We start from the raw sequence: 21,725 nt of genomic DNA, 5'->3' as shown, positions 1-21,725 counted from the left end.
CTCTGTTAGCCTGAATTTTGCAAAGATGCATCTTGGTCTGGTTGTTTTGCTGCTTATTGCAGAAAGGACTTGGTGAGTTCTTTTGATATGGAAAATCATGTGCTTCAGTTGGGAATTTTTCTTACATTATTCCTTCGGCAATGTCCTCTTCTCCGTCTCTCAGTTTTGTATTCTAGAATTCCTAGTAGTAGGATGTTAGACTTCCTGGATTTACCTTCTTGTTTTCATATTTTTTCCTCTCTCATTTTCCATTTGTCTTTTTGTTTTACTTTTCAGGAGGTTTCCTCAATTTCAATCCTTCTATAAGTTTAAAAAATGTTTGCAATTATATTTTTAATTTCTAGTTTTTAAAATTTATTTGAATGTTACTTTTTAATACCATCTTATTTTAATATCTTCTGTTTATAGATACAATGTCATCTCTTGTCTCTCGGGAATTTTAATTAAAATAGTTTGATGTTTCCTTTTGTTCCTTGCCATTTTTTTTTTTAAATCAAACACTTAAATAGTGTCTAATATTATTCAGGCACTTTTCTAAGTACTTCACAAGTATTAGCTCATTTCAATCTTCCTAACAATCCTATAGAGTAGATAATAATATTTTTCCCATTTTACAGGTGATGGAACTGAGGCCCAGAGAAATTAACTAACTTGCCCAAGGTCACACAGCTGGTAAATTGAATAGCTAGGATTTGAACCTGGGCTTTATTCTGGTTCTAGAGTTTGTGCCATTAACCATTATCTTATTTCTTCAAAGTTTCTTTTTTGTTTGATGGGTTTTAGTTCCTTTCCTGTTAGTGGCTTGCTTCAAAAGCCTGGCTCTTTGGCTGTGCATTCATAGTTAAGAGGTTCTCTCAAGCTTGCACGGCCATTCCAGTGTGGGAGGATTTACCGAGGGACTTCACTCTAGAGGGATCTAACTAGGCCATTTCGTCTGGAGACTCCTCTCTGCGGATTTTTTTTTCTTGAGCTTGTCAGTGTCTCCAGAAAGGGATTCCCCCAGAATTCTGTTTGGGGGCGGGGCATATTAGCCTGGCTGGAGGTCTCACTGCTCAGTAAGCAGAGTTTCACTTCATCTCCCTGTTTTCTGTATAGCACTTCACCCATGGCCTCAGCTTTGCCTGGTTTCCTTAAGCCCAGAGCTTGTCTGTTTCAGTCTTATTTTCTGCTGGGGGTGGAGAGATATTTGTCTGGCTGCTTTGGGCCATATCTGGGGGGATATATGGGAGGACTTAACAGCTTACTTTACAGACTTTTAACTAATCTTTCCAATTTTAACTCTACCTCTCATTCCTGTCTTCAGTAATACTTGATGCCTCCAATCCCCAAACCTTTCTTGGGATCTCTGATGAGAACTGTTTGGCTCTAGTTGGCTTCCCGGAGCAGACCCTTATCTTTTAGCTTCATCTGCCCTGCCAATAAGTTTCCATCTGCTTTCCATCTTCCAAAAATTTGCTGACATCTACTGTTTTCTTCTCGCTCATCCTCTTTGTCTTGTGGGTTTATACTTAAAAAAATAAAAATAAAAATCCTTGATTGCCATTTAGGTGGGGTTTGGGGAGGAAGTCTCCATAAATTTATGTTCATTCCACTGTGTTCAACCAGAGGTCTAGACTGTCAGCTTCCCTGAGGCTCTGGAACTCAGCAGACGTGTCACGTGCTCCTTTTCAGCATCCCAGGAGAAGGGGGAGAGATACTTAGCGTGAGTCTCTGGGATGTACACAGCCGTAGGTCCAGCTGACACTGTTTTTATCCCAATAACACCAATCTCCCATCCAATGATTTCTAACTGGGATCCATGGAGCCCTGGGGTTTGGGAAACATCCCATGGTCAGCCATAGTGAGCATGGAGAAATCCAACTGGAGTCCCTATCCTAGCAGAAAAAGAGCAGCTCTGCCTTTATCTATTTTATATATTGCTGTTATGTTAAAGCTTTTGTTCAGCCCAAGGATTCTGCTATTGAAAAAAAAAATAGAAAAGAAGAACTTCAACAGACCTATCATTATATGCTATTCTCTCTTCAGAGATATCACCTGAACTCCTTTCTTTTTTTCCCCCCGAGCTATTTTCATGGTAATGCTTTTACAATCACGTTGCAAACATTAAAGGAATATAGTGGAAGGAGAATTGCTTTTGGGTTCATAAGTAGGTTTTCAGCTTGGGTCAACTACTTAATGAGGTGTGTGTTCTTGGGAAGCTCACCTAACCTCTCTGGGCTCCTCCAGTTTTATCTTACTTTGGGGACTGTGACATCTTGTTAGCAGGGTAACCGGGAGAATTCTTGGGTTAGAATGTTCATGGCACATAATAGCAGCTCACTAATGCTAGTGCCTCCCGCACCCAGGCCCCATCAGTGGGCACAACTACAGCAATTTTTTTTCTCTCCTGACAAGTACACCAACAAATATTTATTGCTCTTGTCTATGTCAATAGACAGTGAGCCAGACAGTCCAAGATCCCTAACCTCTTGGAGTATGTTTTAATGGAAGAGGATAAACAAGAAAAAATAAATAAGTAAATCATATAATATACTTGAAGGTGACACATGCCATAGAGATAAGGACAAGCAGAACAGATAAAGAAGGGTGAGGAGTGGGGTTGAGCGGAATTTTAAATGGAGCAGCCAGGGTAGGCCTCCTTGAGAAGGTGATATCTGACTTGATGGAGCCATGTGGGTCTGAACAAAGAGAATTCTAGGTAGAAGGACTGGAGAATGCAGATGCCCTAAAGTGACAGTGTTCCTGGAGTATTCCAGAAGCAACAAGGAAGCCAGTGTGCCTAGAGCCAAATGAACAAGGGGACAGAGTAGGAAGTGATGAAGCCGAGGATATAATCAAGGGCCGGATATTCACCACTATTAGAATATACACTCTCAAAATAACTCCTTCGCTCAAACGTATAATATTGAATTCATTTTTCTACAATACTAGGAGAAATCAAGGAAGGAAACATTTAATAAAAAAGTATTTTGCATTTCTCCGGTATTTTCTACAATACTGGAGAAATCGAGGAAGGAAACATTGAATGAAAAAGTATTTTGCATTTAGGAGAATGAAGGATAGAGAGAGATGAGAAAGGGAGGGGCCCCTTTTATGATCTTTCCAACTTTTGAGCCTATCTATCCAGAATTTGAGTTCATTAGAGAGTTCCTTGTATACCAATTCTTGTTTCTTCAGACGTAACCCACCCCCTAACTCTCACCCTGGCTCCCGCCTCCCCAAGGATGGCCATTCATTGGATTGTCTCTTGGGAACTCCTTTCCTATCTACCCAGCTTCCTCAGAGCTGTCCTGTCCTCATGTCCTTCCATGAACTCTAATGGGTGCTCCTAAGTCCAGGGGTGGACATGGACACCTGACTGAGCTAGGCCAATGAGTCCCTTTCCTATTTTTTTTTTTAAATAGGAGATCAGTAAGAGACTTAACAGCCTCTTTTTTGTGGTAGGATGTGTAAAAATTAAACTATTGGGAACCATATGTGAAAAAAAAAATATATGTGGAAAAAGCCTTTCTCGAGTGTGAGAGAATAAAGGGTCTCAGAGAGAAGAGGTGAGTGATGGAGTGTGAACCCCGAGGTGCCCGAGCCATTGGTGCCGGTTGTTTCTGAGGCTGCATCCTTGCCCTCCCGCTGTTCGGTTGTTGAAGCTTGCCTCCGATTCCAGGGGCAGTACAATTTCTTTCATGCCTAAGCTTGTTTGAATCCTGTTTCTCTCATGTGCAACCTAGATAACCACTGCCTCTTTCTTTTTTCTTTGAAGTTTCTCAGAGGCATCTATCTACACAGAGTTTCATTTTTAACAACCTCCCACCTGCCTTCAATTTAATTTCCTTTAGAAAATGCTGGCCATGAAATCTGCACTTGTATAGCCCAGGATAGCTTTTCTGTCCTTTCTGTATTTTGTGAGCTCCTCCAGGAGAAAGAAAGTTTCCATTCAAAGGCTTTTGGGAAATAAATGCTGCGTGCAATATTCCTATCTTGGAGAACTCATGACGCAGCATATTAAAGAATTCTTGCAATGAATAAATGTGTTTAACTTTGTCTAACCAGAGTTCTCCAGGTCCTTTTTATTCCTGGAACATATAATATCCCAAACCCCTGACATTCCATAGGGCCCATTTGGGGGCATACCGTCTAGGGCCATGTGTGACTGAACTTGCCTTTCCAGGCACAAGGATGTTTCACCAAGAAGGCATTGTCAGCCTGGAAGAAAAGACACTTTTGATAATTTTCATAGTCACCCTCTACTTGCTAAGCATAAGCTCATTGGGCTGGGTCAGCCCTCGGGGGGTGCCTTTTCGTAATTCACTCATGGGTGCCCAAAGTCCTTTCTGTTAGTCAGAACTACACCCAGGGGAGTTGTTCCCTTATGGCTTCCACAAATTTCTGAGAGATGAAGATGTTCACAAGGCAAGGCAAGCATGTGTCGGAGGCTCTGCTTTGAGCAGAATGAGATTTCAGATGTTGAGGTGCTTTAAGATCCCTCTTACAAGTATGAGATAGTTGCAATGTTCTCTGCCTCTGGGATAGTGTGACCATCTTGCCAGCTACTGGTCGTCACTATCATCCACCTGCTGTTTACAGTTTGCAGAGAGCTCTTGTTTGATCCCTTCAGCCTTCCTGTAAAGTCGATGAGCTTAATTTGTTTTACTGATCTCTATTTTACAGGTGAGGTAACTAGGGCTCATTCACTTGTTCTTAGTCACACAGCTAGTAAAGGAGGGGCTGGGGATTTGAACTGGTGTCCGTCTCTGTAATGCCACTTTTCTGTCCTACTGTACTGCCTCCTTCACCAAGCTGTCTGTGGCTACTCCCTCAACAACCATATTGCAATCAATTTCTTCCCTATCACTCAAATATTTCCTACAAGGACTCAGGTTCCTTTCTCTAGGGCCTGAGAGGAGGTGGGAATGCCAAGGAAGAAAGATGGTGTCTGTGGAACAACATGACTTGGCAGGTATAGACTCTCCTGAGGACCACGGTGGGGCTAGGCCTGGCTGCACCCATAGACCTTGTAAGCAATGGCTAAGCAGCCAGATGCTGTAGTAATTCTTCAGGGAGCCTCACACACACATCTATTTGTCGGAGCCCACTTCTCATCCTTCAGAAGGTGGATAGACCTCACTTCTACCCACATGAGGCTCATTTCTCACTGGCCCAAGAAAAAAGCAGTGCTGAGGTAACCAGCCTCCTGAAGAAGCAGCTCATTGCTCGGTTACTTCTCAGACTGAAGAAAGGTATAGTAGAGGAAGCCTGGATGTAAGGATTTGGGAGTCCCAGCTGGGTGACCTGGGGGAAGTCACCTAACCTCAGCCCCCTTCCCTGGCAAATGGTAACAATGAACCCTTCCTATCACTCGAGACCGCGGCAAGGGGAAGGCCGAGAATGAAGAATATTATGGCTCCAGAGGGATGTGGGAAGTGGATGCAAAAGCAAAAGTCCAAGAAGCACTCTGAAGCTGTGCTCCCCAACACGGGAGCTGCTAGCCCACTGAGGCAACTGAAATCAATAGAAATGAAATGATACTAAAAATCAGTTCTTCGTTCTCACTGGCCACGTTTCAAGAGCCCAGTTGTGGCTACTATTTTGGACAGTGCAGACAGAGAACATTGCCATTGCTGCAGAAATTCTATCAGACAGTTTCTTCTCTAACCAGTGTCTTCTGGCCCGTACCCTTGTTTTAGACACCCCGCTCCTTCACACAGCCCACTTCTGCAACCATCCAACCTCAGAGGAAACTGTTTGAATGACAAGTTCTGGTCTGTCATGTGGAGAGAGCTGCCATAGGAGTGAGACTGGAGTTCTTCTGTGTGCAAGTCTGGCTTCCTAAGGAGATACACTCCTGAAAGGCTAGGTCTTTGTCTCCTATCTTCTGCACCCCTGACAACACCCTGCATGGCATGGGGCACATGCGGGTCCTTAATCATGATTATGGATTTGTCTTCAATTGGTACAGTTCATAGTCTGCTAGGGCCAACTGGTGGTCAGGTAGCTTGGGTCAACACAGTCCAGGCTTGGCCATGAATTCACTGCGTAACTTTCACTATGTCACAGCTTCCTGCTAGACCTCAGTTCCCGTCCTCGAGGGATCGAGGCCATTGGCCAGGATAGATGATCTCAGAGGTTCTTTCCTGCCTTGACCATCCATGGCTGCAGGAAGCAGGAGGCAGATATCCTGGGGATAGACCCTGTGGTTGGAGCCCCTTTGACCAGTGGCCAGTGCTCGGACCCAAGACCAAACCCCCCCAGGGAGCTGAGCCACGTGAAGAGGTCTGTGTGGCAGTATCTGGTATTGTGAGTGTGAGTGTGAGAGTGTGAGTGTACGTGTGTGCCTATACATGTGTTTTTGCTCCTGAATCAAGGTGACAGGGTGGGAATTCCAATATTACCATGGAAGGACATATTTAACTTCCGGTCAGGCCTTGGGTGTGGGATCTCCAAGACTCATTTTTATTTCCTCATTTCTTTCCTTTTCCACAGGTGGTTCAATAAGCCAATATGTTCCTGTGTCTGCAAGGCAGGGTCTCTCTTTGGGGCCAAGACTCAGCCCCCAAGACCCGGGGTAGTCTGCAGGTCCCCATGGTCATAGGACACGGCCCAGCCTCAGGGTTGTTCCAAAGAGCCAGGCTCTGTTGGCCATCTCTCAGGGATACCGGAGCTCAGTATTCACACAAACCTCATCTGTCTGCTGAAGGGAAGGGGTGTGAAATTTAGAAAAGTGTATGGGATTAACTAAATGTCTCCTTAGCAAGCAGCAGATGAGGCATGAAGTGAGCTGCCAGAAGGCATTACGAGAACGACGTGCGTGGTGGCCATTTTACCTTTCATCTGAAGGAGCAGGAGAGCTAACCATAGTGTGAGGTAAGTGGCCACGCTCAACTCTCTCCTGCTGAGCACTCAAGCTAGAGATGCGGGGAGGAAGGGAGAGCTTGGTGGTGGGAGAGAGTTTTGAGTTTGTGGTCAGTCAAACCTTGAGTGGAAGTCCTTGCCGCCTTAGAAGCCTGGAAGCCCTGGGTGTGGTGAGGGCTGGACCTCAGATTCAGAGGAGTTGGCTGCAGGAATCACAGGGTGGGGGCTGCAAGAACTGGGGTCTGGGCTGCTCAGCCTCCATCCCCTCCCCCTCCACAGCTCTAACCTGAGGGGCCAGGGCTTCCCTCCTGCTGGAAACTTCTCTCCCCTCCACCCTTCCTTGCGGCCCCTCCTCAGGCCCATCTCTTGAGCCCCTTCCCTGCTCCTCCCCGTGATGCCCTGAACACGGCCTTAGTCGCACTTCGATCCCCTTTGCATCCACGGTCCCACTCTGTATTTTCTCCACTCGGTAAAATCATAGAGGCTGCCAGTATCCTGAGGCTTACTGGCTGCATCACTCCAGTCTCTGCTTCCGCCCTCGCATTACCTTCTCCCCTGTCTGACCTTCCTGCACCCTTCATAGGAGGACCCACCTGCATAATCCAGGGTAATTTCAAGACCCTGTTCAAATACCCCATGCACTAGAATGCTTCCCCTGAACCTTCCCGTCCCCCAGGTAAAGGCCGCCATCTCTCCATAACACCAGCACATTTGTGTCACACTGGACTGCAACTGTGTGTTTCCTCCTCCTGTGATCAAAGGCTCAACCTTTTTCACCATAATGTCCTTACTTTGGTGCAAAGCTGGAGATAGTACGCATGGCTAATGAATTGTTTGCTAAATAAATAACCGAATGCATGAAATAAGCTTTGGGGCCTGTACACATGGGCCCCGAGGGACTCACACAGGCATGGTGCTGGGCCCCTGAGTCCGTACCCTTTGGTTTTCCAACACTGCACAGCCCTTCCACCTTCCCCAGTGGGAGGATCCTGCTTTCCTCTCCATTGGGCCTCCTAGCTGGGTTGAAATATTCAAGATGGCTGGGAGAGGAAAGGGCTAGTCCATCCTTTCCTCTTCTCCTGAAATCAAGACACTCACTTGCCCAACCATACTTGTTGATTCACACCTTTGTCCATGCCTCCTGCCAATACCTCCCCTCGCTATACCTGCTTTCCTTTTCCAGTATTCCCACCACCTGCCCCTTTTCCATCTAGCAAAATCCTAGGAAACATCCCAGTCCATGCCAAGGACATCCTTACCATTCACTGGCATATCACCAACCCTCCGATGGAGAGCAGTCCATCACAGGCTGGGCCAAGACAGCCACCTGAGGCAAACCAGTCTTTCAGAATCCTGCACCCCTCTGCCATCACCCACTGCCCCGATCCATGTGCCCAGCTCACCTGTCTCTCCCCAGATAGGCAGGTACTCATCTTGCTGAATGTCCAGCATGATCTCCAGCCCGTTGCCTGTCCCCCCCTTGACCGTGGTGAGCAGAGGTTTGCCATCCTCGCCTGAGTTAAACATGTAACACTTCCCATATTTTGTAAACACCTGAAGAAGAGAAGAGAGAGAGAGAGAAGCATATGGGTGACTTCAGACTGGGCTTTGGAGAATGGCGAGACCCCAGAAATCCAACAGTAGGCCAGAGTCCCAACAGCCTATCACAATCAACCCCTCTTGGAGACCAGTGATTCCTCATCTTGGCTAATGGCTTGACTTGCCAAGTGGGATTCTGCCATCAAAGAACAAATCTGGGCACCCCTTGGAGTTTGTTGCAATGGGATCTTTTCCCTCTGGTTGTCCTGTCCATTTCCAAGTGTCGAACATCGTTATTAAGCTCTTGACCCTCCAATCTGAACCTCTGGCTTTGAGATCTCTCCTGAGCTCCAGACATACCGATTCCACTGCCTAATAAACGTGACCTTAGGGGGATCCACAGATCTCCAACATTCAGCATGTCCCCATGGGAATAATTCTTCCTCAGGCTCTCTGTTCCCCGGCATGTTTCTTCTGAACTCTTGTGATGGGGAATAGCTTCGCCACCTGCCAAGGGGCTCAAGCCAGACCCTCACAGTAGCTGTCTACACTCCCTCTTCCTCACCTCCATATCCAGTTAACCAGCAAGGCCTGTCGACACTGTCTCTACACATCTTGCATTTTGCCTTTTGTCCTCTGCACTGCTGTAACTTAGGACCCAGTCATGTCCTGCCTGAGCAGCTGCAGTTTCCTAGCTGGGCCCCTGGACTCCAGATAACCTTCTCCGGCCCATCCTCTAAGTTAACTGTGGGTTGCTCTCTCTGAAACGCAAACTTGATTTTGTTAATCCTGTGCGTAAAATTCATCAAGGCTCCTCATACCTCTTAGGCTAAAATTCAGGCCCACCAACAGTCTTCTATGATGCCTCTGCCTACTCCATCCCACTGCTTCCCATCTGAGTTCCCAGAAATCCACTAAAATGTAAGTTCCATGGGCTTGGGTACTACATCTGCTGAAGTATCTATCCCTTGTGGCTAGCACAGTGCCCAACACATGGGGGTGCTCCAGAAATATATGGCAAATGAATGAATGAGTGAGTATGTGGGTGAGTGGAGCTAGATCAAAACCTTGCAGTGCCCTTGGATATGGCTTTCCATTTGCCACTTCTGCTGCCTGTAACTCCTCTCATTCCTTGTTCTGCCTGGACAACCTCTGGCTCTCTGTCTGGGAAGCCTCTAACTGTTCTGTAAGACTGGATTGATGCATCTCCACCTCCACGAAGCCTTCCTGAGCCCCTGGACAAAGTTGGGTTTACCCCCTCCTCACCTTTACCATGATAGCTATCACGTGGCACTGAATAGTTGGTCCCGCATCTCTCCTGAATTTGACCCTGCCTTTCATTTCTGAATCCCAGCACTTAGCCTTTGCCTGGCACACAGTAGTTGTTCAGTTCACTTTTGTTTGATGAACGCATGATTACAAAGACGCAGTATGATGGTGTGGGAAAAGCCCAGGGCAAGAATGCAGAGATCTTTGTTTGAGTTTGATATGGCCATTTATTGTGTGACTTGGGGTGAAACAAATAAACCCTCCAAGCCTCAGTTTCCCCATCTATAAAAAGGCAGGTCTAGTCCTTGCCTTAGCTACCTCTCAAGGTTATTGAAAGGCTCAACTGCGGTAATACATGCAAAAGTACTTTGAAATTATAAAAGCTTTCTACAAATGCTGTGGTTATTATGATTACATAACTGCTTTGGAATCTTGAGCAGAAGCCAAATTACATCTGGCAAGACTGGCTGGAAGAAAGCCAGGCCAAATGTATTGGATTCCTGCAGTGACTGAGATTTGGGCTGCCTCCCCGATCATGCTCTACGGCACTGTTTCCTCCTGCAGCGTGGAGGCCCAGGAATGCTGCTTGGCTTCCCACCTTTAGTGCAGGGGCAGGTAAATCACAAGGGTGAAGGCTGGAGGCTGCCTTTCTCATGCAGATCGTGATGACTGGATGGAAGGAAGGGAGAGGGGCCTCTATCAGTACCCGGCACTGTTCTTGATGCTTACCTATGTTGTCTCATTTAACCCTTGAAACTGCGACCACCTGTGGGTATCACTGCCGTTGTGCAGAGGCAGAAGCTGAGGCCCAGAGACGTTATGTGACTTGCCTAAAGTCACACAGCTATTAAGCAGAGAAGCTGTAATTCAAATCTGTGTCTGTCTGATTCTAACACATATTCTCTTCCTGGGTATGCTGCCGTGGGTCTTTGTCACTGGGACATTTCCGAGCCACATACTTTTCCTCTCTGCCTTGCTTTTTATATCAGCCAATCAACATGCATGTGCATGTGCTCCTACACTGTGCAAAGATTATGGGGACTGCAAAGAAGTAGAAGCCCTACTACCTGCTTTTATGATCTGTAGGAAGGGTCAGCAAAACACCAGATTCCACATTCTTCTCCACTGTACAAAACAGCTCTGAGTCCCTGGCCAGCTGTGCTATTTCAGCACAGACAAGCCCTATTCTCTCAGCTTCATCATGGGGACAGCTGGAACATAATTTTTCAAAGAACTGAGCTTTATCATTACTATTGTATATAGCCACTGAACTTGGCTTAAAACTTGTCTTCCTAGATATATGCTCTTGAGGTCCGCTACAATGAACAGATGAGAGCATTTTATAGTTAGCACATCCATTGTAAGGGATCTGGAGTGACTTCTGGAACGCTCCAACAGAGTTTTTCTTTGTAGATTCACCAAATAACCTCTTTGGCTCCAAAATAGTTTATAATATTCATTTTCTTGTCTATATAAAGAATTTGTAAGTAAGTACCAGATTGCAAATTCAAATCCCCCAAATCCCCGCTATTTGGTACTTAAACTTCTGAATACTGGGCTGAGGTTAGAATGCATTGTCTACTCCTGGAGTCAGTTGTGATCCCAGCCATGCCACAAACAGGTTATGTGGCGGTGATAAAGGTACCCTCTCTGAGCTTCCAAGGGTGATGACAAGGTGTGAGAACTGAAAGTGGTCTCAGAGATCATCTCACCCACCCATCTGACTTTATAGGTAAGTAAATGGAGACATGGCAGAGAGGAAGCGATTCGCCCACGGCTGTGAAGCAAGGACATGTCCATCTGGGACACGGATTCCTAATCCAGCCTATTCCTTCCTTTATACCAGCCTCCTTCAGTTTCCCCACTTACAACAGGAGACGAGGGATCTAGGAGATTGCTAACTTCAGCTGATCACTGTCTGAGTGCCTGCTCTGTGACAGGCACTGGGCTGGCAGCATTGAAGCCTTGTGAATCAGAGTCTGTCCCTATAGAGGAGGGAGCTGACAAGTCCTTGAGGTGGGAGTGACAGAGACTTGCTCCCCATCCTTGGGCCCCCTTACAGGTCTGGTACTCATCCTAGGCCCAGGTAACAGCCCCTGCAGATGCTCTCAGTGTCAGTCTCATCTTTTCTGCTTTCTCCTCCTGGGGGAGGGTGCTGGGGTAAATGCACGAAGTTGCCAGGTGTGCACTGACCCAGGTCAGGGTGTGGCAACCAGAGTGGCAGTGCAGGGAGCTGGAGGGTGACTGCAGCCATGTCTGAGAGATGGCCAAGTGACACTCTACAATGGCTAAGTTCTTATCAAGTCAAGACTACCACAAAAAGGCCTAACACCCTCTGCAGCTTCCTAGTGCATTTAGGATAAAGTCTCAAATCCTCAGCAGACCTTATATAGTTTGGACCCAGTCTGCCTTTGTCCCCTCTCTCACGCGCTTCAAACACACTGGCCTCTTCAGCTCCTGGAATGTACAACGAGCTCTTCCCTCTGTGGGGCCTTTCCTTGTGCTGTTTCTTCTGCCTAGAATATTCTTCCCACACTCTTTGCCTGGCCAACTTGTGACCAGGCCTTGGCTTAAATGCCACTTCCCCAGAGGCCTCTCCTGACCACCCCAGCCTCCATGTAAACTGGGGCTTCTTGTTATACAGCTCACACCGCTGCACGTTTCCTTTATAGTGCATGTCAAAGTGTGTAACTGGATTATCTGTTGGACATGTCTTACACTAAACTGTAAGCTCAAAGAGAGAAGAGACTGTGTCTGTCTTGTTGAATGAATGAATGAATGGATGAGCTCCAAGGTGCTGCTATGCCCTGTCCCCCTGACCACCTCTAGGATGCACCTTTTGGTGCTGGCCAATTGGCTTGCGTCTGGTGGGAGCTCAGGCTGACACCTTGTCCAACTCCCTTTCCCTCCCTTTCTCTGCCGTGACCTTAACTTCCCACTTAATTATACCTAAGCGTTTTTGCTTGCTTCTCTGTGAAGATATTAGAGGAAATAATCCTTTCAGGAAAGAAGACAGTTTACCTTGGTGGGGGCAGGAGAAGGGGCTCAGAGATGGCAGGGTGCACGCTGGCTGCTCCCACTGCCGGCCTCCCTGTCTGCCTGCTGAGCCCTCAGCTTCCACCTGGCTTTTCTGAGAGGATTATTTTTCTCTTAGCTCAACATCAAAGACCTGAGAGCTATTTACACACAGTGCAGTTTTGCTTCAAACTTGGGACAAGATGCAGCTCTCTTTCTCCATTTCAGGGCATAATGATGTGTAAGAGTAACACACGCTTCAAATTTATGCCTTATCACCTCCAGCCAGAAAATACAATTTATTTAAGTCCAGACTGTCAGGTGGAGCTCGCTGCTTTTTCAGACCTGCCATTCTCCCAGGCATTTCTCTGCTCTCCTGGTAAGTGCTGACAGCCCCATTGCGGATGGCAGGGCTGGATTTTCAGGGTTTCTAAGAGTTTAGAATTGCACTTAGTTGGATCGATTTGTAAGAATTAATGGTGCACATTTCAAACCTGAATCTCCAAGACTGATGGTGGGGATCCTGAGATAAAAAATGGGGCCATGACCATCATTTTCATTGCTAACATTTGCATAGTATATTACAGTTTAGAGACTGGATCTACTTCAACTTTCTTAAGGGCCCCGTGAAGTCCTAGGGAAGGAAACTAACAATTCCTGAGCTTCTACTCTTTCTCATCTGCCAATTGGGCAAGATAATCTTCGGATGTGCTCATAGGGCCTAAATGGGAAAACGAAAGTGGATTTGTTTGGAAGGTTACATCATAGACATCTTTACTAGTTACAAATCCATTCTGGGGGTGGGGATGGGGGGAGAGTTATGTTTCTCCTTTTCAGTAGAAGAGATAAGTTTTTTGAGTGGTGGGGGGAGGTCAGAGATGAATTAAAGAATGGGGGATTTGAGGGGTCCTGTCCTCTCTGCTTATGTCTCCACGGTACCAGGCTCACCTTGAAGTAGTTACAGGGGATAAAAACCACCATGTGCCACTGATTGCTTATTCCTTAATAATGTTAAGCCTGTTGTTAGAAGCTCGGGGTGGCCAATGAGATACTGGGACAGTGAAGCTCTGTAGGAGAGGGAGATGCTTTGATGCTTACAACCCTCTTTGAAAATCTACATCTGAACTCCAACAACTGAATTGTAACCAGTTATTGGTACAGTGGATGGACACCACCAATCTGAAGTTGGCACATTCTAAATTGAAGAAATATGAACATGAGGACGGGAAGAGGGTCTCACTGCCTTCTAGTGGCTCTTAGAGTAGCACTTAAATCACCGACTGGCTTTGCTGTCCTCCCCGGAGTGTCATTCACTTTTTATATGCATCTCTAATTTCTGCAACAGCCCTGTGAGGTTGGTATTGTCACTCTCCATTTTACAGATAAGGAAACTGAGGCCCAGCAAGGCTGAGCCAGTTCACGGAGCTGGTAAGTAGAATATCCGGAGCGAAATACATCTTTGCTTAATTCCAAAGTCTGTGCTCTATGCCCCCTGTCCCTTTTAGCTACAGCTCACACTCACATCCCCATTCAACCTGCTCTGTTCCCAACAGGCAGGTGAGATTGGTGCTTTGGAAACATGAAGGCTCTCCCACTTGGTAGTGGGGGAGGTGCATCTCAGAGTCAGAGAATCCTGGAAAAGTGCAGGCACCCAAAATATTCTTGCCCAAACATCTCATTTTGCACATGGAGAGTGTAAGGCCCAGAGAGGTGAGTGATCTGCCCTAGGTCACACGCTGGTTTGGGGGCAGAGTTGAGATCTGACCTGGGCTTGATGTCTTGGGTCTGTGCTCTTTCTCTAACGCCTTCTGTTTGCACATGCCAGAGGCTAGGCTCTCCTTCCTGGGGCATTGCATCCAGGAATGTGAGAAAGATCGGCACCCTATCTTACAGAGTCTGGGAAATGCAAAGTGGAGCCCTTGCTGAGAAAGGTTAGGAAAAGCTGGTACCCATGAAGATACAGTTTTCTGGTCCAATTAATAGTGCAAACAACATTTCTACACCATGTATCTACTTAGGAAAATAAATTATGTATAAGCTCCCTTAAGGACTGCCGAAACACTGACTTACCAGCACACGACTGGGCCTGCAAGCTTCAAACCTTCCAACCTACTCATTAATCCTAGCTTTAGGGCTTCTCCTAGGCAATGGGTTTCTTGTCTCTTCTTGCTTACTACACTCGAAGGAAATGAAATTGGACTGCTCCAAAGTGCCTCTAAAATCAGCCCTTTTTTCCCCTCCCTGAGTTGATTGAGCTTTCCTCTCAGTGAGTGACTGAAATTTCTCATTAGGCTGCTTTCAAAGTAACGTGCATGCATGTTAAAGCCAACCACTCAGTTTCATTTGTTTTGTTTTTGTCTTTCTAACTCCTCAAACACATTTCACACAATTGAGAAGTGAGAAACTGTCAAATGGGTTACCAGGCTTCCAGTAAACAAAATAAATCTGCTTTTCATTTTCTGAAGTTGCAATTAATGTTTGAAAATTAAATATAGCAGAGGAATGTATGTGTAAGGAGACCGCCGGAGATGGCCAACTCTTTGACAACGAAGACTGTATCTTCTTAAACAATCTGCTTGCTCAATTATCTATTCTTACACTGGGAATTTCTGACCACTTATTACATTCCAAGGACTGTTGCTGTTCCCCACAATGAGATTCAAAAGGCGATTTCAACAAACACCCATGGAAGCACCTTCATGTGCCACGTGCTACCCCTGAGAATGAAGAAGAGGAGGGACACGTGGCCCCTTTGCAACCACTTGTCCCTTCTTCCTAACCAGAAGGCCACCATCTCTCTCGGAACATCATTAATATCATTTCCTACAGAGGCTACTTTTCTAGGGGGAAAGATAAGAACGGACAATCGCTGAGCATTTACCACAAGTCGGGCATGGTGCTGATTGCTTTATACACCTTCTATCTTTTAAGGCTCACAGGACCCATCGATGTAGGTGTTATTCTCTCCAATTTGTGGATGAGAAAACTGAGACTCTGCAAGGCTAAATGCCTCGTCCAAGGTCCTATAGCTAAAGAACGGTTCTCTTGACTTTTCTCTTTATATGTTTGCGCTGTTAGAAGAACGCTTAGCATTATTTGAATGTATGATATGGTAATGGTAACCTCCCACCCCCATACTCTTGTATCCATCTGCTAGGATGTGACATTTCTTGTGCCAGTTTCACTAAGAGGCTCTCTTGTCTCCTCTCTCCAAGCCTGAAGTGCAGCGCGGGCCTTTTCTGTGGGGCAGCTGTCCAGAGAGGGAGCTTCAGATCATGCAGGGGAAGATATGTGAGCGCCACGCAGAAGGAAAGAGTCATCAAGTGACTGAAAATCTGTCTGTCAGCTGGGAAAACAGCACCAAGGAGTGCGATGGGTGACTGAGTGTTTGCCTGCAATTCAAACATTTTCTGAGTCAGTGTTCTATCGGGGGACAGCTCATGGGGCCAGAGGGCAATGTGAAGGTGCTCCAGGTGTTCACCTGGAAGGTTGTTCGAAAGGCCAGACCTCTGCTCATGAATTTCTTCTAACATCTCATGTGTGAATTCGAAACTGGGCCTGGCTTGAGGTTATGACGTGGGATGTGAGGAATCAGAAGCCTTTCGAGTTGAATGGCAGCTTGGCTGATGGGGGTGGGCAGAAGGGAGTCTGGGCTTGATGAAAGTTTCAAAAGGGGCTCAACGACGGGCTGGTTGCTCTTTCTGCTGAGGACCTCCTCTGTCTGTCTCCTGTGCAGAATAGAGGCTGTAGCATTTTCACCTCTGGATTCCAATACCTGGCCCCATGCCTTGCACATAGTGGGCACTCAGTGGGAGGTGTCTGGTTGACAGATAAAAGGTCAGGCATGAAAGTGGGAACCAGCTTCCAATGCTGGCTCTATGCTGATTTGAAAAAGTCATTTCATCCCTTTGGATCGTGATCCTTCATCTTGGAAATGCTGATAAGGGTACCTTCATGACAATTACTGTAAAGATCAAAGGGGTATAATGGGTCTGCAAGCACTTTGTGGAAAAAAATTTCCAGCCCAGGCAGAGAGCATTCCTGCTTGTGGTTTGCATCATGCCTGAGCCTTGCAGGAAAAGAGGAGAGAAAGAGTTGTTATTTGGCTGTAGAGACTGAATCTGCGGTGGTCCATCTGGGACCACATTTGTGGCTCATCCATTCGTTTGCTTAGTGAACATTGACAGAGCACCTCTTGTGTTTTAGGCACTGTCCCAGGCATTGGGGATGTAGAGATGAGTCAGCCCTTCAGGAACCACCTAGTAGAGAGGGTGGCCCGACAGATTGACACTGATTGACAGATTGACGCTAAGTGCTGTGGGAGTGCACAGGAGGAAGCTGCCTGGTGGGCAGTGATGGGAAGGATGTGAGGGGCTGTTGCAGAATTCTCCCTAGGGACAGTGGCACTGTTGCCAGTGGCATTTAGCAGGTTGAGACAGATCCCTTAGACTGGCTTCTGGTATTAGCAGGGCCACGCTGGTGCTGTCAAGAAGGCCAGTGGTGCCAGTCTAGGCTTCTGGCTGTCCTGCTGAGCCTTGCCTACCTGCCCATCATTTAAGCTCTCTTCCACTTCTGGAACGTAACACCCCCGAGTAGACAACTACGGGCTCTACGAAGAGGCAGGCAGGATTTTTGGAAGAACACAGATTTTGGAGTCACATTACCCTGGCCGAATACCTACTATGTACCAGACACTGCGCACAATGAATAATGGAACTTTGCTGTCAGGTAGTAGATAATTAAGACAGAGATGCAGTGACCAAGAGGAGTGGGCATCTGGTTTTCCCCAAGGACAGTGTGTCAGTCTCAGAGGCACCTTCCTTACCCAAGCCTGGCTCTCTGATCTGCCCACTGCCAACAGGTCACCAAGCCGAACCTAGGAATAGAGGGCCAAGGCATGTGGATTAATAAAAAAGGTACATTTCTAGCAAGTTAAGGCTGACTGCAAAGAGCATCCCCTTAGCTGTAAGCAGATGTGGGAAGCAGGACCCAGGGAGGATCCCCTGCCTTCAAGGAGGACAGAAGCTCAGAAAGGGTGAAGGCGAAAGTGTGTCCACGAGCTGGCCACAGTCCTCTTACCAGTTCCCTCTGCTGCCCCCATTCTTTACTCCTAACCCTACTGACATAATTCCTGCTGCCCCAGCCTGTTCTAATTCCCAGGTAAAGCAGAACGGGGCAGGATGTGTTCAAGGCACAGCAGCCCGGACACAGTGGGGAGGTAGCACTGAGTTCTTCCAGAATGGGACACATCTTAATCTATGTTCTGATTACTCATGAGATAATGGACATAAAGTGCCAGGCAGAGGGTAACCACTTAATAAAATTAGCTAATGTAATTATCATTAGTTGAGATTCTTTATCTGCGTTCTAAAATCTGAACTTCTACAGGATGTGATTTCTGGGTTCATGGTCCCTTCTATAAGTTCTTTTTACAGTTGCTTGACTGACCCAGTGACATCAGCCCTGTGTCTACTTCTAACTGCTGCCTGTTGGACTTACAGGAATATGTGCCCCTTTGGTTTTCCTGTGACCATACCCAGATTTTTTTCTGGAATGTTCCTTGGGTTTCCCATGTAAGACGCTTGTGTCACCCTCGTTGGATATTTCTGCTTGGCTGAACTTCACCTTTCCAACTCCTAGCACCTATCCCAGGGGCTTGAGTGGGCTTAAACCTTCTACCTGAGTGTGTTTCGTACTTAGATTACCAAGCCTGAGATAAGACATGTGTCACTCCTTGCACCTGACCCACTTCACACCTTCTGGGAATTAACTGCCCTTCTTTTGAATAAGTGCGGGATGGTGGAAAAGGAAGAAGGGGATCAGAAACGTGTTCTGTTGTGTTACTGGTTAATTTTGCATTATTCTACACAGCTGCATTGAAAACAATGCATCACTGAAAACCAAATGATGGTTTATGTTGTTTATAGAGGAAAAGCAGATGTTCCAATTAATGCCAGGGCTGAAAACAGTCCCAAGGTGGGCTGATTCTCAAAGCTGATCAAGGAAAGGTCAGATAAGTAACTACCCACAAGACACTGAAATTCTCATACCACAATCTTACCAATTTCATGTTTTTGTACTAAAAACCTATTTCAGCTTTTGTACTAAAAACCTATTTCAGCTTTTTCAGGAACTGCTTAGAGAATGTCATTGTCTTCTAGTTCTCCTCAAGCGAGGTCTAGAGGTTGAGTAGCATGTAATTTTAGTAGCAAAGTTTGTATGATGAATGGTCAAAGCCATTGCCGATTCACAAATGCAGAGGATTTTTAGTAGTTTAATCAGATTGCTTTCCTGACATGTAGAATGAAGGCCTTGCTGGCAGATACACAGCATGTACGATGCCATTCTCCTTCCTAGACCCATGGCAGACATAACTGATTGATCGCAACACTCTTTCCCTGTGGGTCTCATAGTTTTTTTTTAGCTCAACAATTCTGGCTGCCTCTATGAGTGAGATGAATCCTGTTTGCCATCCTTGTGCCAGAAGAACGTAAGTTCTGCTGCCGGTGTTTCTGTAATCAGGGGCAATATTTGAAAGTGGGGGAAGGTTTGGGCAGGTGCCACAAGGCAATGTGAGGGGCACGATTTTGGGGGTTTAGGTAGAAGGGACTGTAGTTGGTGACAGAGGCAGAGGCAGAACGTTGTATATTTAAAAAAAATAGTATTGCTCAGACTTGAGCCTTGCGCTATAATGGAAAGAGCATAAGCTTTAGAATCAAATCCTCATTCTGCCATTTACTAGCTTTTTAAATTGAGCTAGTATTTATGGAGTGTCCCCATGTCTTACTGTCTCAGATTGGTGGACTAGCCTCCTTAGGAGACTCTAATTTTCATTGTACCATAGTTCCATGACTCGTGATTAAAATATCAAAGGACCTAAGATAATTAAGGGCTTTCAAAATGAAAGACAAAGCATTCTTTACTTCATTCAACATATAATGAGCAACTATTACATGCCGAATACTCTGCTACATTCTGGGAATACAAAGATAAATAGCACATGAACACTACCCTCAAGCAGTTCATGAGCTGTCCAAGTAGAAATGGAGATGAAGCAGCTTCAGACCATCAGGGAGGTGGAAGCTCATCATTGATATACGTACATCGATTTACAGAATGCACCTCTTGAGGAACAATTACACGAAGCAAGGTCCACCTGTGAGATATTCGTTCCAGCCCCTGGTTTCCGTTGACCTGTGTGCTTCTGCAGCAGAGTCTGCTGTCGGCTACTGCTTTTACATCAGCATGCCATACAGCCCGACTTGCCTGTGCTTTCCACACTTCCCCAGCCCCACCAGAATTTCCTCACCTCAAAATCAGGGCCTAGACCAGGATGAGGCAGATGAGGTGCCTAGGGCCCGGAATTTAAGGAGGCACTCACTTCCTGGGCCTGTACTCACACTCACCTCAAACAGAACACCTCCTTAAGTTTCTACCCTGCATGTCTTGCTTGCCTCACCTTCATCCAGGCTGCAAAGTCAGATGAAGACAGGAGTAGGGACATTTGTGATGAAAGTGACAACTGGTTCCATAGCAAGCTTGCAAAACAGACACTGTTGTCTGAGGCTCAGAGAGGGTGGGTTACTTGCAAAGGCGTCATGGAGTAGTGAAAGATCACAGAAGTTTTTACTGGGACAGATCCAAGTGGGGATCCCCGTTTTATCAGTGGGGATCCCCATTCCACCAGTTCCGAGCCATGCGACCTTGGGCCAGTTACTTAATTTCTCTGACCTTCTGATTCCTCATCTGAAGAATGGGAATGATAATACCTCTCAGAGTTAGATGGGAATGAAGTCCAGGCTCTTTCAGCTTCTGGTTCCGTAACTCTGCTTTCTCATGTGTCAAATGGACTGGCCACACCATCCTCACAGAGATGCCATAGGAGCCAAAGGAAATGATGGATATGCCAGCCCAGAGTGAGTTCTGAAGTGCTGTTCGGAGGATCAAATATCAGTTTCTTAATGGACTTTGCTGGGTCATCAGCCCTATCAACTGTCTGTTCTGGGGTGGGAGGGTGAGAGGGGGGTAAGCATTTGTTTGGTGAGTGCTTTTGGAGGTTCCTACTCCTAGCTGCGGATCTGTTCTAGAGGGATAACTGAGACCGAATGCCTACTACGTGTAAGGTGCTGTGCCGGGCACTTACATGCACGATCCCATTCAAATCTCTCAGGAATACTGCTGTTAACCCTCATTGTTGGAGAGGAAGAAATTGAGTCCATGAGAGGTGAAATGACTTGCCCAAAGTCATGTCGCAAGTCAGAGGCAGAGCCGGCGTCTTCATGCCATCTGTCTGATGAAGAAGCCTGGGCTCTGTGCACCCCACTATGAACAATGACAAAAATACATGCTACTATTTCTCAGCAATGGAGAAAAGCCTAAGATTTGCACTTGAGCATGTGCCAACATGCCTGAATATAAATTAAACTAATTGCAAGCTGGTACATGAAACATCAGTTCTACAACCCTGTTTCCCCAAACCAGAAAAATGAGAGGGACAGGTTAGTAGTGTCCTATCTTGAAAATATCATTCCAGTTAATTTCCTCCTCTCAATCCCTGTAGCTTCAGCCATGCACCAAGGTGATGCTACCCATTTTTATGGTTAATTGCCACAGCCCCCCACCTGGTCTCCCTGTCCCCACTCCCTTCTGCCTCGATTCATTTTCCACATAGCAGCCAGGCAGATCCGTCTGGAAAGCAAACTCCCTCGCTTAAACTCTTCCATGGTAGCGCAGCCCTTGGTTGGGCCGATATACAAGAGTGCTGATGACCTGGGTCCCACTCGGCTCCCTCTACCCTCTTCTCCCCTGCACCACATGAGTCAGCTCCGTCCTGCTCTGCCCGTCTCCAGACATGCCACGCTACTTCATACCTCTGTGCTGGCAGACGTGCTGAATCCTCCACTCAGAACCCTTCCCCCTCCTTCATCCAGCTGTCTCTTACTCAACCTTCATGCCTCAGCCTGGCACCACCTCCTCCTGAAAGCCTTCCCTGACTGTTCACCCTCCTTAGAATGGATTAGGTGCCCTCCCTGGGGCTTTGACAGAACACTGTGTCA

General features: G+C 46.6%; 1 protein-coding gene across 1 annotated transcript in view; it reads right to left on the bottom strand.

Annotated features, from left to right (window-relative positions):
* The window catches only part of ASIC2 (acid sensing ion channel subunit 2), a 251,989-nt gene that overhangs the window by 81,491 nt on the left and 148,773 nt on the right, over window positions 1-21,725 (bottom strand). Inside the window, exon 2 of the mRNA XM_039885986.1 lies at window positions 8,250-8,400. Coding sequence (XP_039741920.1) covers window positions 8,250-8,400 — 151 coding nt within the window. The remainder of the gene's footprint in view (window positions 1-8,249; window positions 8,401-21,725) is intronic.

This window comes from Pteropus medius, unplaced genomic scaffold (genome assembly GCF_902729225.1).
Source record: "Pteropus medius unplaced genomic scaffold, Ma_sr-lr_union100, whole genome shotgun sequence".
In the NCBI taxonomy this organism is placed as follows: Eukaryota; Metazoa; Chordata; class Mammalia; order Chiroptera; family Pteropodidae; genus Pteropus; species Pteropus medius.
The sequence above is the reverse complement of the archived record's forward strand: the minus strand, read 5'-3'. Positions and strand labels throughout refer to the sequence as shown.